The 17,949-nt window shown below is 34.8% G+C and overlaps 1 protein-coding gene across 3 annotated transcripts in view; it reads left to right on the top strand.

Annotated features, from left to right (window-relative positions):
* The window catches only part of LOC145287785 (uncharacterized), a 475,330-nt gene that overhangs the window by 390,887 nt on the left and 66,494 nt on the right, over positions 1–17,949 (top strand). For all 3 annotated transcript variants that reach the window (XM_080135611.1, XM_080135612.1, XM_080135610.1), the window contains one exon: positions 16,268–16,341. In XM_080135611.1, the coding sequence (XP_079991737.1) occupies positions 16,268–16,341 (74 nt within the window). The remainder of the gene's footprint in view (positions 1–16,267; positions 16,342–17,949) is intronic.

The following is a 17,949-nucleotide window of genomic DNA, read 5'->3' as shown; positions in this document are numbered from 1 at the left end:
ATTTATTTTTCATGCCAAACAGCTTCCTCAGCACACGTTAAAATTTCGATACATTTTTTTTTTTTTTTTACAGATCCGTTTCGCTATGCAGAAACAAACGGTTTAACATATGTTTAGCTTCTAAACAAAAAGGATTGGTATATGCAAAAGAGTGAAACATAATTGCAAAAGCATATTTTACCAAACTAACATAGATATTGTCTGTAACACGCCAGTAATTAAAACAAAAGATGAAACCACTCCTGGATAATGATTCACAACCCAACGACCTAGCAACCATCCCAAACGAGGGATCAAACCTATAACCATATAGTTGCTATCACTGAGCCACAATACAGACACTGGTAAATGATATTTATAATGTCTTTATCTAAACATTGACCATCACTTTACAGTGCTCTATTTATCTATTTGCAAAGAGTTTTTCATATAAATATTTTTAAAAATTCCTATGTAGATCGATCTATATTTTGACAACGATAATTGTCTCATCAACAATCTTGAACTCCTGACAAGACTATTAACGCTGTTGAAATGTTGATTGATCTCTATAGCGATTTTCCTGATGTTTATATAAGTTTAATTGTATGTATTGATCACTTTTGAAAAAATGTTTTCTAGTTCAATACATTTGAATAAAATTAATATATATGTTGCGCGCGTGTGTGTAACATATATATATATATATATATATATATATATATATTGTGTACAGAAAGTTGTTAATTGAGACAGATCATTGGTACCGTCGGTTTCAAGCCCGATAATAAGGCCCGTTTAAGGTATCCTTATCAAGCTCTCTTCAGCCAATATTCGTCTTGTTAGTTGAGACAGATGATTGGTACCGTCGGTTTCAAGCCCGATAGTAAGGCCCGTTTAAGGTATCCTTATCAAGCTCTCTTCAGCCAATATTCGTCTTGTTAGTTGAGATAAGTCATTGGTACCGTCGGTTTCAAGCCCGATAATAAGGCCCGTTTAAGGTATCCTTATCAAGCTCTCTTCAGCCAATATTCGTCTCCTTTTCCTTTTAATTGAGGACTCTGCTGGAATTCTTTTTCCAAAAAAAACTAATCATATATATATATATATATATATATATATATATATACATACACACACACACACACACACACACACACACACACACTAGCGGGGGTACCCAGCGTTTCCGGGGTGTGAAGATGTGATGTTGTAAGGAGTCAGTACAACCAGAGAAAAAAAAATAGACGCAGCCTGGGTGAAGAGAGATGTGAAAAGAAAAAAAAAAAAGGTTTAAATGAACGGTAAAATAATTCAGTTTTTGTTTTAAAAGGGGGAAAAAATCCCATTACGTAAGCTTCGGAAAAAAAAAAAAAAGAAAAGCCATAGGCAGGCTCGAACCCGTAATTCTCTACCTATATAAGAGCCAGTACACGTACATCAAATCTGTTGCCAAGCCCGCTGGAAAAATGGTAGGATCTTTCTATCGATCCGGTAGATATCTCACTGCTGATGCAATTCTCTATCTATATAAGAGCCAGGTACGTCCAAGGATGGAATACTGTTGCCACATCTGGGCAGGAGCTGCTAGAAAGGACTTGTCCTGCCTTGATAGAGTTCAAAATAGACTTCGTAGCCTTGTAGGAGATGTCCTTTTCTCCTCCTTGCAACCTCTATCTCACAGAAGAGATGTTGCGAGTTTGTCTCTGATGTATCGTTATTTTCATGGAAAGTGTTCGACTGAGCTTCAATCTATGGTCCCCCCTCGCCAAACTTTCACAAGAAACACTCGTCTAGTTGTAAACACTATCAATAATTTCCCCCACTCTTTATCTGTGCCTAAACCTAAACGTAGATTCCATGAACAAAGCTTCTTTCTTAGAACTGCACGCCTGTGGAATTGTCTTCCGTTTTCCTGCTTTCCGGCTGACTACAATATGGATGTGTTCAAGTCTAAAGTAAATAAGTTCTTGATGAGCCGTTCCATATAAGTTATTAAATTTACCAAATTTTCATTACTAATGGTTACTATATTGACCAATTTCTACTGTACACTCTTTAACCCTTATCCTTGAGTGGCCTCTGGGCCTTGATAATGTGGTGATGCCTTTGTAAAAAAAAAAAAAAAAAAAAAAAAAAAGGAAAAGAAGATGAAAAAAAGCAAACTGCGTAACCCCCATGGCCACCATAACATACAACTTCGCTGCCGTTCAAATTAAGGCTAGTCATTGCAAGCGCATCTGATGATTTTGCAAAAATGTCAATGAAAAAGTGACCCCCTCCTTGTACAAAACTGCCCAGAGCGAAGGAATGAATGTTTTTTTTACCAATTTTTCGATATTTGTCATCCAAAGGATTGAGCTTGAAAACGATATGTCACATGCATTAAAAGTTTTTACGGGCCATACAAACACACACACACACACACATTTTGCCTTTTATATATTAAAAGGATATATATATATATATATATGTATCTCATGGTGACACATCGGTTCTCATCAGATCACTAAAATTAAGCAACGTTGAGTCTGGCTAGTACTAGATTGAGATGAATGACCATTTGGGAATTCTAGACGCTGTATGTGTTCTTTGCTCATCTCTGCATTGTTTCCAGTCGTCCTGAACCTCCACTTGCTACTGGTATTTAACAACGCTGACTCAATAGAGGTGTGGTTGGAGATTGCACAACTCTTGCCACAAAAATTCCAAGTGGAAGTGCAGTGTGTATCTATAATCTGTCAAGACTGAGAAACTACCGTGTGTGTGTGTGTGTATATATATATATAAAAGAGAGAGAGTGTCTGTAACGCTTCAATAAGCCTTTTCTGGATTATGATTCACAACCCAACTACCTTGGTAAGAAGCCAGAATCCATTGTAGCAATTAATGCAGTTCAGATGTCACTGGAAAACAAATTTAATACATAAATTGCGTTATTTTTTATTTATTTATTTTTTGTTAAAATTAGTTTATCAATTATCTATTTAAATTGCCAAAATCTTTTTTGAATTGAAACAATTATTGTTTTAAAAAATAATTTGTTTTACTGTAATTTTTTTCTTACATAGAATCTGCCAAGTTCAAATACGATTAGATCAAGGGCATCCCTATTACAGGCCAAGCGATTATGCAACTCTGGTCTTTTACTGGAAGCCATTTTGAATTTTCTAAGATAATTGATATAGTAGTTAAAAACGGGGAATATTCCCCCTTTGAGATCATTTTGATCTTTTTTTGTATTTTACATCTTCATATTCGGTTTAACAGACATTTTACGTGTTGGTATGCACTAAACGACATTAAGAAATTGACTACTTGTTTGGCTTATAGAATTGGAGCTACTTGTGCAGTATACTTCAATTTTTAAAAAATGCAATTATATAAAACAGCACTGTTATGTGTTTATATGTCCTGTCAACATTAGTAAAAAATTCGATTCAATGATAAAAATAATCTTCAAAAAACCTATTAGCAATCAGCAATTTTCTATTTTGAAATTGCAGACTTTCATATTTTGTCAAAATCATAGATTGCAGTTACCTCCTCTGAAGTTTAAGAACTTACATTAATAAATACCACAAAACTATAATTTGAGAAATTTTACCTTTTACTTTATAATTATTTTTCTACTCAATTTTTTTTAATTTTTTGGGAGGAATTTTTATTGAACTCAACATAACACCTAAGTATGTAATAGTGTTTTTATCTAAAATGCGTTTATTTCAAATTCTGTTATGCTGCAAAGGCATCTAATTAACTCTGCAAAGTTTAAATACAATTGGATCAAGGGCATCCCCATTATAGGCCAAGCAATCGTGCGAGTCTGATATTTTACCAGTGCCGATTTTGAATTTTGTTATGGAACATTTGTAACCTTACACATGCTTACACACATAGACCCAACACGGTGTAGTAGAGTACGCCACAAGGAACAAAAGACAAGTAATAATGCACTATTTCTTTTGTAACACCATTTATTTTCGGGTATTTGCTCCAAATAAAATGTGATCGTCTTCTCTCACATGATCGTGCTCCTTCTCTCGGACCTTTGTCCTCTCAAACGTCATCCACATCCCTAACATGGCTCTCTGCCTGTTGCACATGGTCTTTTTTATAATCTTTTTTTTTTTTTATCCTTATGGTGACGTCATTTCGTATTCATTTGCATATGTCTGGTGCTGCCTGATCAGGCTGTCTGAAGATATTGGCTTCCTGAGACGACATTGATGCTTTTTGTTTTTTCTATTCCCTTTTGCAAAACTTATGTTCTGCAAAACCAAAAACAAAAACAATTCACCTTCCCCTTTTTTCCTTTTCTCTCTCTCTCTCCACACACTTTCAGACTTTTTTTTTTTTTTGTACTTAAAATCTACCAAACATTAAAACTGTAACCTCTTTTTCCTCTTCCAGTGCAAAAGGTCCTGGATATGACCTTAAACTATATCCGATGGTGAGGCCCCAGCTTGCGGGCTCTGGGGAGTGTGCAGCCACCCTTTAATCGCCATTGCTCCCAGGTCCACTCTGACCCGGAGTGGTAGTACCTGTTAGGGTCCCAACTATGGGTTAAATAGAAACTGACTTGCAAAAAACAAATATATTCTATTAAAAAAAATTTCTTGAAAATCACCGGATTCGGCATTAAATAACCTGAAAAGGGTTGATATGCCGTAAAACAAAAACAACCAACCAACCAATCCAGTGCAAAACTGATTCATGCAGTGTATTGCAAGGGATAAAGACAACAAAACCCACTATAAAACAACCAAACCAAACCCTACAAACTATTAACTGAATATACAAAGAGCTTATAGAATTTAAAAAAAACTTTTTACAAAATAACTGAATGCAACATGAATAATTCAAATGGGTTGATTTACTATTAAATAACCTGAAAAGGGTTGATATGCCGTAAAACCAAACAACCAGTCATTTGCATATGTGCATCGACACTATTACATATTTCCCTGTGAGGTTAGTTTGATGTTATGTGTTTGTCAGCATCATATTCGGTGTGATGTGTATTTTACATGCTAGTATGTGCTAGACGGCTTTAAGAATCTGATTTCTAAAGTAACCTATCTTTGCCCAGGTCTTTATTTATCCCCCTTTCCCTCAGGTCGTTTTTATCGTCGCCCTTCCCCCTCCATGTTTTCCTTGGCTTTTCCCCTGTGAACTGAACCTACTGTCTTAACTGTTTTATTTTTATTTATTTTATTTATTTATTTATTTTTTTAAAAATTTAATCGATCTCACCTTTGATGCATCCTATGCATTTGTCTTCGACCAAATCTAAAACCGCACTATCCATACACGAGGCAACACTACCAGAATCATAGGGACTCTACTTAAAAAGAAACTTTGTTAGTTTGGTTACATTCTTTGACACCCTGAAGAATTTATCCACAAGTTTGTAGCCCCAATCGCACCCAATGGCTGAAAAAGAGACTTGGAGGAAACGGTGAACAGCGGACATGGAGTCGGTAGCTGGTCTCCATGTTTTTGGTGTTTCATCCTGGAACCAGGAATAGCTAAAATATGCCAAGAATTTGGCTGCCATTTCACAGAAATGAATTGCCTTGATGTGAATCGTTGTGAACTCATTTGGAGCTGGCTAAGTCCCCCACCCCAGGGGGTGATTTACACTATAGTTAGTTACAATCCATCCCAAACAAGGCACACTGCCACTTAGACGTAAGGGGTTACTATGAATTGGGGGCCAGATTTATAGGGAGATCTTAAGTGGGGAGTTGTGATGCGAGATGCCTGTTTACATTACATATAAACTTCTGCATGTTGGTAGAGTCAGGGAAACAAGAAGCAGGGGAAGGAATTCCAGTGGCAGGTGATTCAAGGAAAGAAGCTATTTCAGCATGTGGAGATCTCTGCAGTGAAGAGGTGCAATTTTGCTGCTTGGAAAGTTTGTTGCTGCACTTGTGCCCCCTCAACATAAATATTAACAAATTTATTGGAACACATTCTGTTGAAGTAATTGTAAAACTAGTACTGGGATGAAAGATTGTGGTGATGAGATAGAGGCTGGAGATTGGTAGAGTGTGTGGGACATGATAAATCAGATGATTTTTTTTTTTTTTAATCCTGTTTAAGGAGGAGAGATTAGTGGTCTGTCCACCAGTCCAAATATGGCACCAATATTCTATATATGGGCAAATGGTGGCTTTGTATAGATAGAGGATAATGGCAGGTGAAAGAAGTTTTCTAGTCCATTAGATGGAGCCTACCTTCTTTTAGAAATCGATAAGTACCAAACATGTTAAGTTTCAGTTTGTAAGGATATTAGCCGTTGTTTCAATAGATTTTTTTTTTTTCACCACCCCCTCTCCCAAATGTGACAGAGGTTGGAGTTCGGACGATGGTGCAGGACCTATCAGATTTAAGACTGTTTTTTTTGACCCTGTCTAATCTAATTTGAATTTTTTCTATGCAACCTCTTTCTCACAAAAGAGACGTTGCAAGCTTTATCACTATTTTCATGGCAAGTGTTCGACTGAGCTCCAATCTATGGTCCCCCCTTCACCAATCCTTCACACAAAAAAATGAATACTTGGTCATAAGGGCTTACTATTTGGGATCATGTCTAACTGGGAACTGTCGGTAGTTGAGCAGTGAGATGTTTGTTCACATTTTAAACTTCCGCAGGTTAGTACCAAGAGGGCATTTCAAAGTCTAGCAATCCGGGACCTCAGCAGTGAAGGGATGGGATTTTGCTAATTAGGACTATGTAGACTTGAGTTTACCAGAGCATATCCATTAAAGTATTTGTAATACAGGCACAAGGATGCAACATCGGAGTGATGCGACAGAGGTTGGAGTTTGGACGATAGTGCAGAACCTATTAAATTTAAGACTGTTTTTATTTTTTTTATTTTTTACCCTGTTTAATCTAATTTTCAATTTAAAATTCTATTATCTTTTCAAACTCTAAAAAATATCCATGTAACATAGCGCGGATCCTCGTATGGAAATGCATGTGAAATGACGTCACTGTTGGGGAGAAATAAAGACTTTAAAAAGGAGATTGCATTAGAGATGAAAAAAGCGTTTCGATGTCACGGCCGTAACAATCAAGAAATAAATGTCGTTGTTACAAAGAAAAAGTGAATTGAAGTTCTTTTCTAGTCTTTGTCTACTTTGCGACTGAGACTACAACGTGTTGGGTAAAAGTGTACAACGTTACATCCAGGAAAAAAAAAAAAAATCATTATTGATGATTTGGTTTATGGTTTACATTAAATAACCCCAAAAGATTGATTTACCATAAACTGGATCAACCAACGAAAGCATCTCCTGACCAATATGTCACAGATTTGAAATGGGCTGATTCTATTGGACATTATTTTTATTTTACAAAAACATAAAATAATTCCTAGAGTGGAGTATTGTTGCCACATCTCGACAGGAGCTGCTCGAAGCTTCTTATCCTGACTTGATAGAGTTCAAAACAAACTTCATAATCTAGTGGGGGATGCCCCTTTCTCTTTTCTGCAACCTCTTTCCCACTTGTGTAACCAAAATCACTATCGATAAATTTCCCCACTCTCTATCAGTGCCTAAACCTAAACATGGATTCCACGAACAAAACTTCTTCACTAGAACTGCCTGCCTATGGAATTCTGTTTCGTTGGTCTGCTTTCCAGCTGACTACAATATCATTATCTTCAAGTCTAATGTAAACAAGTTCTTATTCAAATGTTCTCATAAATAATCTAATTATACTAAATTACTGCTACGACGATTATTATGCAACTGTGCCAGTGACTACAATACACACGTTGACTCTTATCCTCGAGTGGCCTTCGAGACCTAATATGTGGTAACCCCTTTGTAAAAAAAGAGGATGAAGACAAGAGAAATTTGTAGGTGTGCAAAGTAGGTTATATTATTTTTGTATTATTCATTGATTGGAGAAATCGTTATCAGTTTAACGTTTGTTGTCCGTACTGTCATGTGTTGGACGGAAAAAATGTTACTGTTAATATATTATTCATGCAGATAGCTTTTTCTCTTTTATCTACAAAAAGAATCACAATAAGTAGTTTTAATGAATGGACAAGATCTAAATATGTCAGTATGAATGCATCCTATTGTTTGATTGGCTGAATTCTGAACATGACATTCTGAGTTCTCATCTTGACGGGGCTCTACGGACAAGTTTATTTTAGTTGACTTTTGATAACTAAATATTTTTTTGTTTACTAGACAAATAGAAAAGTTATTAGCCAAACCCATGTGATTTTGGGAATATGACACCTTCGTCTTCGTTTAGTGGCGAGTATGTATAATAAAGATTTTTCTTTTTTTTTTTTTTTTTTTTTTTTTTTAAATAAGTGTAAATCTAAATATACACTAAATTTTATGTTGAGGCTTGAAGCTAATAAACATTTGAATGTTCTCAGGTGTTTTTTTTGTTTTTTTAATAGCTTTTGTTAAAAAAAAAAGAGTATATTGTTCTATTAAACTTTTATTGTTTAAATAATTTGACTTTGCTCGTTTTATTAAAAATAAATAAAGGTTGAAAAGATATTTTTCATTCAATAATGAGCTTTGGAAGATTGTCTGTGTAAAAACAAAAACAAAAAAAAAACACACACAATCGCCAAAAGATAAGCATTTTATTATTTTTAGTTGCTATTTTGAAAAATTACTCGCAAATGCGACTGTTTAGCTCGCAATGTGAAGCTCTTTTTTTAGTATTATTCTGTAGAGATCGGTGTAACCACTTGTGATCGAGATTACCGATCTGTTGGGAACGTATATCGAGAGAGCGTCTTCAATATTTTGTAGAGGCTGTTACGTCGAAGGTCAGGAACTTGTTTACGTTAGACTTGAAGACAACCATATTGTAGTCAGCTGGAAAGCAGGAAAACGGAAGACAATTCCACAGGCGTGCAGTTCTAAGAAAGAAGCTTTGTTCATGGAATCTACGTTTAGGTTTAGGCACAGATAACGAGTGGGGGGAATTATTGATAGTGTTTTCAGCTAGACGAGTGTTTCTTGTGAAAGTTTGGTGAGGGCGGACCATAGATTGAAGCTCAGTCGAACACTTTCCATAAAAATAACGATACGCTAGAGACAAACTCGCAACATCTCTTCTGTGAGATAGAGGGTGCATATATGCGTTTTGCATGTTCCAAAAAACAATCAACAATAAAGACCAAGTTTACTGAGTAAATTTCAAGAAGAAACATCAAAACGAAGGGACATTAAAACAGGATTATATATTTACATATGCACAAGAAATATTTATTCACATAGAAGTTTTGAACAATACAGAGCGGGTTGTGTATACATGCGTGTGTATGTATAGTTTTATGAATGAGCATGCATGAAATAGAAAGTGTTTATTGTGCATACATATGTTTATTGTTTGTAAGTGATCACAAGGGTTCATTAAAGTATACGTTGAATGTTCATTGTGTATGCGTGTGTGGGAGTATGCAAGAGTTTAAGGTATACGCATGTATTCTTTCTTACCTTGAAGAGGAAAACGCCCTGTCGAGGCGTGTGTATAATGTGCGAGCGTTCATATTGACAATTTGAATGAGAGAGAGGTAGGTAGATAGAAAACGTAACAGAAAGTAGAGAATGCTACCTGTCAGACAAATCGGAGATCACAACAAGGGCAGATAACCGGTGCATGATTGAGATACATGTGTGTATAAGATAGCATATCAGTTCAAAAAGCACATGCCCATAATTTTCATGTTTCAGACGATGTAACCTCCGAGCTTTAAGTGTATCTTGTTGAAATTCGGAATCTTTGAACTTCAGAATCTGTACCAAATTTTGAACGGAATTCTTTTTTTTAATCCAATCAAGGACTTGTGGCGTTATGGCTCAAGTAAAATTCAGGTTAAAGTGATAGACTTTTGAAGACTGAGAGATCAATTCTCAGTGCAGATGATACTAGTAATATAATTTTGAATGAATTAAGATTTTTATTTGGTCATTGCTGAGGGAATGAGTGCATGCTATTCCTGGAGATTAAATAAAAAGTTCTGTTCGAAATTCCAAGCAAATTCCTGAATTAGACAAGATACATCTGACGAAAGCCGGAAGTTACATCAGCTGGAATGTTGTAAAATAACATTCAAGGTGAGAACAGTAGTCGGAAAAATCCAAATAATACGAATTATCAGTCCTCATCTCAAAAATGTCAGAGCTCTTCTCAAAACTCATCTCAAAAATGACACTCTTATTTTAAACTTTTCTGGGGTTTTTTTTGTTTTTTTTCCATGTAAAAAACTATATATTATTTATATACTAGCATTTCAGCCCGGCGTTGCCCGGGTGTTTGGAGGTGTATGTTGAGCAAAAAAAAAAAAAAAGAGTCGATTTTTTTTAACTTTGACCCCTATTATGACCCCTTAACATTTATTGTTTGGGGCTCAAATCAAGTTATTAAGTTAGATCCATGTCTAAGTAACCTATATCTAAAATTTCAAGTGTTTAGACCCAAAATTGTTGGAAGAGTTTAGTAGAGTTCTCCAAAGTCAAATCGTTGAAGTTTGACCCCTTAACAGCTAAAAAATGACACTCTTATTTTAAACTTTTCTGTTTTTTTTTTTTTTGTTTTTTTTTTTTGTTTTTTCCATGTAAAAAAATATATTATTTATCTACTAGCATTTCAGCCCGGCGTTGCCCGGGTGTTTGGAGGTGTATGTTGAGCAAAAAAAAAAAAAAAAAAAAAAAAAACAGTCGATTTTTTTAACTTTGACCCATTAAAATTTATTTTTTGGGGCTCAAATCAAGTTATTAAGTTAGATCCATGTCTAAGGAACCTATATCTAAAATTTTAAGTGTTTAGACCCAAAATTGGCGGAAGAGTTTAGTAGAGTTCTCCAAGGTCAAATCGTTGGTTTTGAGGTCCTACCTCTTGTCAGCATAGTTTGACTTTTTCTAGGATTCGAGCCATGCATGTATATATTTCCCCAAAACCTCTGGCCTTAATGGAGAGGAGACTAAAACTTGCTGCTATGGTTTCAAATGATCTGAAATAACAGCAAGAGGAGACTTGATTACAAATATTTCTCATATGTTATATCTTCCCTCTTTTGGAAACAGGGTACAATTATGATTATCTCCAGTATCAAATAATCTATAATGTATAAAAACCAAAGAGGGGAAATATAACATAAGAAATATTTGGAATCAAGTCTCCCCTTGCTGTTATTTCAGATCATTTGAAACCATAGTAGCAAGTTTTAGTCTCCCCTCCATCAAGGTCAGAGGTTTGGGGGAAATATCAGGTATTTTGTAATTCCTATGCAAAACTATGAAAACAAATGGCTATCTTTGAATAATTTTATGGCTGTAAAAAGTGCCAAAAATAGTTGCTGGTTGATAGATGATCCCCTTAATGTGCGACCTTAAGGGCAAATGTCACATAGCCCACTACACAATTCAGGTCATTGTCTTTCCAAGGAGCCTCCATTTGTTAAATTCTGATCAATAGTTGCCAAGATTTGGAACTTATAAAATTGCAAAAGAAATGTGGCATGAAGTCCTAGATCACTTTACGTGTTATTTTTAGCGCTTTCAAACTTATGTGGATTTTTTTTGTTGATTTTTAAACGATAATACAGTTAATAGCATCTTCAATCTTGAAGATTTTTTTCCTTGGAAATTATTATATAATAATATCTGGATATATCTATACTTGTCACCAAAATGATTATTGTAATGCTCATATTTTTGGTTCTATGGGACAAAACTACATAAAAATTTGCAGGCTTTTTGAAGATTATATTATTATTCTATAGTTAAAATTTTGACAATTGGTAAAAGAGAACCTACATTTTCAAACCAATAAAATATGTCCAAATTTTCCTAAATTTATATATATATATATAGTGTCCTGCAGACCAGCTTCAGTTTTGCTGCTTTGTTGTCTCCCCTTTGGCCTTGCCAGGCCACTAATATATATATATATATATATATATATATATATATATATATATATATATATATATATATATAAGCATAATATGTTCTAATATATAAATTGGAAATACTAGTTTGGAAAATGGAAGCAACTATAAGTCTGTTTCCTAATACTTTTCAAAAAGTTATGGATCAATCTTTCCTTACTTTAATATATATATATATATATATATATATATATATATATATATATATATATATATATATATATATGTGGGGTTTTTTATATTCAAAAGTAATGGACTAATGAATTCAACGAGGTTGTTAGATAGTGCTCAATAAAAAGAGCTGATAATACTTGTTTAGTCAAGTCGCTGCCTGATGATATCTGTTGTTTGATTGAAACAAGTGGCTATTTGTAGCAGCGGGATGTGAGCATGTTTATATAACAATAAACAAGTATATATATATATATATATATATATATATATATATATATATATATATATATATATATATATACATATAAAAGCGAAAATACGTGTATGTATGTGTTTGTATGTCTGGCAAAAATTTCGACACTGGCCACGGATTTTCGCCAGATAGGTATCATTTTAAAGCTCAAACCTTCGCCTGACAAATATCGAAAAATTGGCCCAAAACATTAATTCCTTCACCCTAAAATCATCAGTTTTGTACAGGGAGGAGTGCCGAAAAAAAAAATCATCTTTCATTTTCTCTGCTCCTGCTACTACGATAATGACGTCATGTTTGACCTAGAAAACGTTGACGTTAGTTTCAACCACCTGCAAGTGTTTCTAAAGGTTTAATTTTATCCGTTATTAAGTGTATGTCTCTTTGGCATAGGGGTAATGTGTCTGGCATTTTTTTTCCGCTTTAGCTCTATGTTTCGGGTTCGAGCCTGTCTTTCTACCTAAACTTTTTTTTCTCTTTTACACCTTTTTTTTTTTTTTTTTTTTTTTACGTTTATTCGCTGTTTTGCTTTTTTTTGGTTTTTCCAACTTTTCTTAACATCGTGTTTTTTTTTTTTATAATATTAAAACAGGGTCACCCTCTCCTACATACCCCCCCCCCCAAACACCTGGGCAACAATATTGTTTTCGCCCATCTTGGATTTTTTCATGTAGTCGTACCTAAACAATGCTAGGTAAAAAAAAAAAAAAAAATGTGTAGTTTTAAATTGTGCAATGCTTTCGTCATCATATTCAGGTTAACGTCCATTTTACATGCATGCATGCGTTGGACAACTTTTAGGGATTAATTTCCAAACTTATCTATCTCTGGCCAGGTTTTTATTTTATCAAGTCCATTCTTATCAATTCCTGCCATGTTTTTCTTGGCCTTCCCCTGTGAACTGATTCTGCTGTCTCAACTGGTCTACATCTACTAACTCAAGAACTCTCATCCATTCTTCCAACATGATGATAGTATTGAAGTCTGCTGGTCTGCACACATCCTTGTACTGTCCAGATTTTTCATCTTCCTCTAAGGTTATCAGATCTAAGCCTGTCTTTAAGATTCGCATTACACATATCGTTTTCATGTCATTTCTCTCTATGAAACATGTCTTCAACCCCCCCATGGATCTGGTGCATACACGTCTGATATACTCTTCCATTGCTCGATAGTGATAATGCGTTGACAAAAGTTCCTTGAACTTACTCCATCCATTCCTAATTCTTGCAATTATGCTAGCATCTGTTCCATCCTGTGCTCTACTAGCGTCACCAAGGTAACAAACTTTTCGACCACCTCAATAGCTTCAAAACTCCTCCTTATACAGATATCCTTTCAGAATCTCTAAAGACAGGATGATGCGATCTCTGCTCCCTCCCCTGCCAAACTTTTGCAAAAACACTCGACTACAACTACTATCAACAATTTACCCCCACTCTGTGTCAAATCTAAATGCAGATTCCATTAATAAAGCTTTTTTTCTTAGAACTGCATCCTGCGGAACACTGTTCCACAGGTGGGCAGTTCCTGGTTTGCTTCCTAGCCAATTACAATATGGTAGCCTTCAAGTCTAATGTGAACAAGTTCTTGTTGAACCATCCCCTTAAATAATCAAAATTCTACCAAATCTACATCATAAACGATTACTACACTACCACCTTACATTCATTAACCGTTATCCTCAAGTTAAGTGATGACTCCCTTATATAAAAAAAAAATCTACCTAACAGATATGCTAACTTATTAAATCAATGATGAAAACTAATTCATGGCCTCTGTTCAGTCATTAGAGACAATGGATATCTCCTGCAAAGGTGGCTGCACATGTAATTGTGAAACAAGGGATGCGTTATCTACAACCACTCCTCACCTGAATTGGCACTGTTTGATTCCAGTAGCAAGTAGAAGTCCAGGATGATTGGAAACAATGTCAAGATAAGTAGGGATCACATACAGCACCTGGTATTCACAAATGGTTCCCCATTTTAGTACTGACTAGACTCAACATTGCTTAACTTTGATTATCTGATGGAAACAGAAATGTCATCATGATTATAACCTTCTAGTTCGTGTAGAATTATATTATATAGAAAGCAAAAATGAATTTACAATTACCTGGTAACCAGTGGTGTGTAAAAATTTGGTAATGTTCGGAACCCAAATCCTTGAGTGCATGCCTCAAAGACTCAAGTATGAGTCCTAGTACTGAGAAATATGAGAAAGGAAAAGTTTGAATATGATTGGTTAGGCCTTTACCCCCACCTCTCCAAATTGGATGTGGGACCCCCTCCCCATGTACATCACTGCTGATGATGCAACAATAAGTGATGCAACTAATTCATATTTTTTCTCCTCATGATTTCATAGTTATAATGGTTTCCATAGCAGCAGTCGTCTTCCTGAAAATTGATCATTCACAGCTGAGTTTAGATAATTACAAATTATGTCCATCAATCAGAATTCTTTCTTCATAACTTATCATTATGAAAAATAGAATATGACTAAATTAAGTGTAAAATCAATACATTTCTTTTACGTTATTGTTTGTTAGTAAAAATAAAGTTTTTTATTGTTTCTGAAGTTTTTAGATGAGGATTGGTTATGTATATTATTCCCTCTCAACTTGAACAATCATGAAATGTTACAACAAAAGTCGAAAGTGATTTATCAAAAATGTTTGGCAAGTGTTAATCATATGCTTTACGCCTCATCGTGGTTGGTTATAGTTTCATCATATCGGCTGCATTACAATAAGATATCAAAGCAGTGAATTGATGGAGACTATTGGACCAAATTAAATGAGCTCGAAGAAAGGAAGCAGGAAATAAATCGGATAATTTTGAAGAACAAATGCTATAATAGTATTTCTAGAAAAGACTGAGACTAGCAACATCACGTCTGTGAGAGAGAGGTGGCTTGGGTTGGCTGATTGTTCTGTTTTACAGCATATCAACCCTTTTCGACTTATTTAATGCCAAATCCAGTTATTTTCCAAATTTATCTATAATATAGTATTCATGTTGCATCCAGTTATTTTGTAGAAGGTTTTTATTCTTCAAGCTCTTTGTATCTTCAATCGCTAGTTTATAGTGTTTGGTTTGGTTGTTTTATAGTGGATTTTATAATTTTTGTTCCCTGCTCTGCAGAACATGAATGAGTTTTGCAATGGGAGAGGGGAAAGGGTTACAGTATTAATGTTTGGTACATTTTTAGTTAAGAAACCAGTCAGGAGGCGGGGGAGGGGGATGGAAAGAGGGAATGAGGAGAAGGAAAAGGGAGATTGTCGCTTTTGTTTTTGGTTTTGCAGAACATAACTAAGTTTTGCAAAAGTATGTAGAAAAACAAAATGCGTCAATGTTAGGTGCTTTCCAACTTAGGAAGCCAATATCTTCAGACAACCTTATCTGGTAGCACCAAGAGAGAGGTGGCAGAAAAGAAAGATGGAGTCAATCAAATTACACACACGTTTCTATACTTTATCAAGAACCCTCCCAAATATGACAACAGTACTTCGTACATGGTCTGATAGCAGATTTGTAAAGATAGAGAATAGCCTTAGGTAAGAGAAAGTGTGTAGAGTGAGAGAACTGATGTTATAAAAAGCAGAAAGAGCAATGGATCTTGTATTTGAACTCAAAGAAAGATTTGATGAGAAAGAAAGATTAAGCAGTTTTAGTCGATGTCTCCTTAAAAGCCACCCGTGAGAATCTCCGGAAGAAAAGGGTCAGAAAAGAAGTAAAGGTGAGGCAAACCAGATAACAGATATACTGCAAACCTTATCAAAAACCCTCAAATGAGATAGAGACTCACCAGCTCTAATATGATAAACACAATACATATCCGCAACCCTTACTTGCTAGGTGATTCATAATTTAAAATTTTTGTTTCTATTTTTTTTGTTTTGCAGATAAGCTCAGTGATTATGAAGAGCTACAACGAGCGGCCAAGGAAAGAGAAGAAATATACACCAAATATGATCGGGTAAGAAACATTTACTTATTCAGAGAAACTTTTATACATAACCCTGTTAGATATTAGGGATCCTGCATCAGTAGCAATTAAGTTAGCTAGTGTGAGTTCTGACAAGGGTCAAATGCTAAAAGGCAAATTACTTTAATTTCTACCCTTTTTCTTTTGCTGCTTCATTGGGATTCGCTTTTTTTTTTTTTTTTTGTTACTGCCAAAAGCAAGAAGTTTTCACAGGAACATGTGAACTCAAAATATTTTCCAACTCCAAAAGTAACAATTTGGTATGAATTTAAACAAGCTTATAAAATGGTGGTTGGATAAACAGAAATTCAAAATTCTTCTGGGAGGTTGAATACTTGTAAGACATGCCTTGACTCTTTTACGCCCATCCCAGAAGACTGGAATGCATCACCCTGAAATCCTTTAAAGCTTTCTGCTGCTCTATCTCCAGTGAACTAATGCTACCCAAAAGGTAAATTCATGCACACATACCCACAACTAAAATTTGAAACCAAGCTTTGCTTACTCTTTATGCAAGGACTTTTAAACTTCGCAACAAACTTGAGTCTTTAAAAATCTAATATATGAAAAGTTATATGTTTGTCTGACTGTCTCCATATTTCAAACTTTATCTCTTTCAAAACTAAAAGTCGCAGAACGGCACTAAGGACCTCAGATCTTGTTAAGTTAGATCTTGCTAACTGGTGACCCATTTATAACATTCACATTTTTATCTCTTTTTCATTTGCTGATTTAGCTACATATATATATATATTGTTAGCACTGTTCTTTATATTTAATTTATACAATCAAAATAATTCAATGTAAAATTAAAATAAAAGCAAAATTCAAATTTACAAAACAAATTTAGGCACAAGGCCCTTTAAGATCTGGGTGGGGGAGTGTCGCAGGGTCTTTCTTACTAGAGTGAAAATGGAGTCTTTGGCGACTTTACTCTTGACTGGCAACATTTACCACAATACCTCATTCACTCTGTGGACTCTAAACTAACTAATGAAAACCCCAGCGTTTTTGCAAAAAAGAATATATGTACAATTTCTCTGTGTGTGCATTTTTTTTATTTTTATTTTTATTTTTTTTAAATAAAATGTGTGTGTGTGTGAAAAAAGTTCAATTCATTGGAAAATAAACAGTTCTTGAATTTGGAAGAAAAACAGTTCGTGTTGGGGAGTGGGAAATCTAGAAGAAATATACAAAAAATAAAATTTCCTATTACATTGTTAGTAAGGTCCCTCCCTGAGCTAATCTAGAAAGTTAGATCACCTACTGTTTTCCGGGGCACCGAAAACAAGCGGGGAGATCCCTAATGGGGATTGGGAAGACTGTTCTTGGCACTTTCCAAAGATGTGCTATGTGTAATCAGGGACAGCACTACGTTTACTTTTTCTAAAAAAAAAAAACTTTATTCAAGTCCATAACTCCCTTACCCTCCATAAAAAAGATAAAAATCTATATGGTGTATGTATTTCTAACAGAAAGAAAATATCCTACACCAAAAATCATGTAAATTGATCAAGTAGTCTTATTTTTAAAAATGGTATCAAATTCTGTGAGTGAAAGATGACTGATGATTTTTCAATACCATTTTGAAAGGCAAGG

Source organism: Euprymna scolopes, chromosome 11, assembly GCF_053919585.1.
Source record: "Euprymna scolopes isolate OS-2025 chromosome 11, ASM5391958v1, whole genome shotgun sequence".
NCBI classification, from domain to species: Eukaryota; Metazoa; Mollusca; class Cephalopoda; order Sepiida; family Sepiolidae; genus Euprymna; species Euprymna scolopes.
The sequence above is the reverse complement of the archived record's forward strand: the minus strand, read 5'-3'. Positions and strand labels throughout refer to the sequence as shown.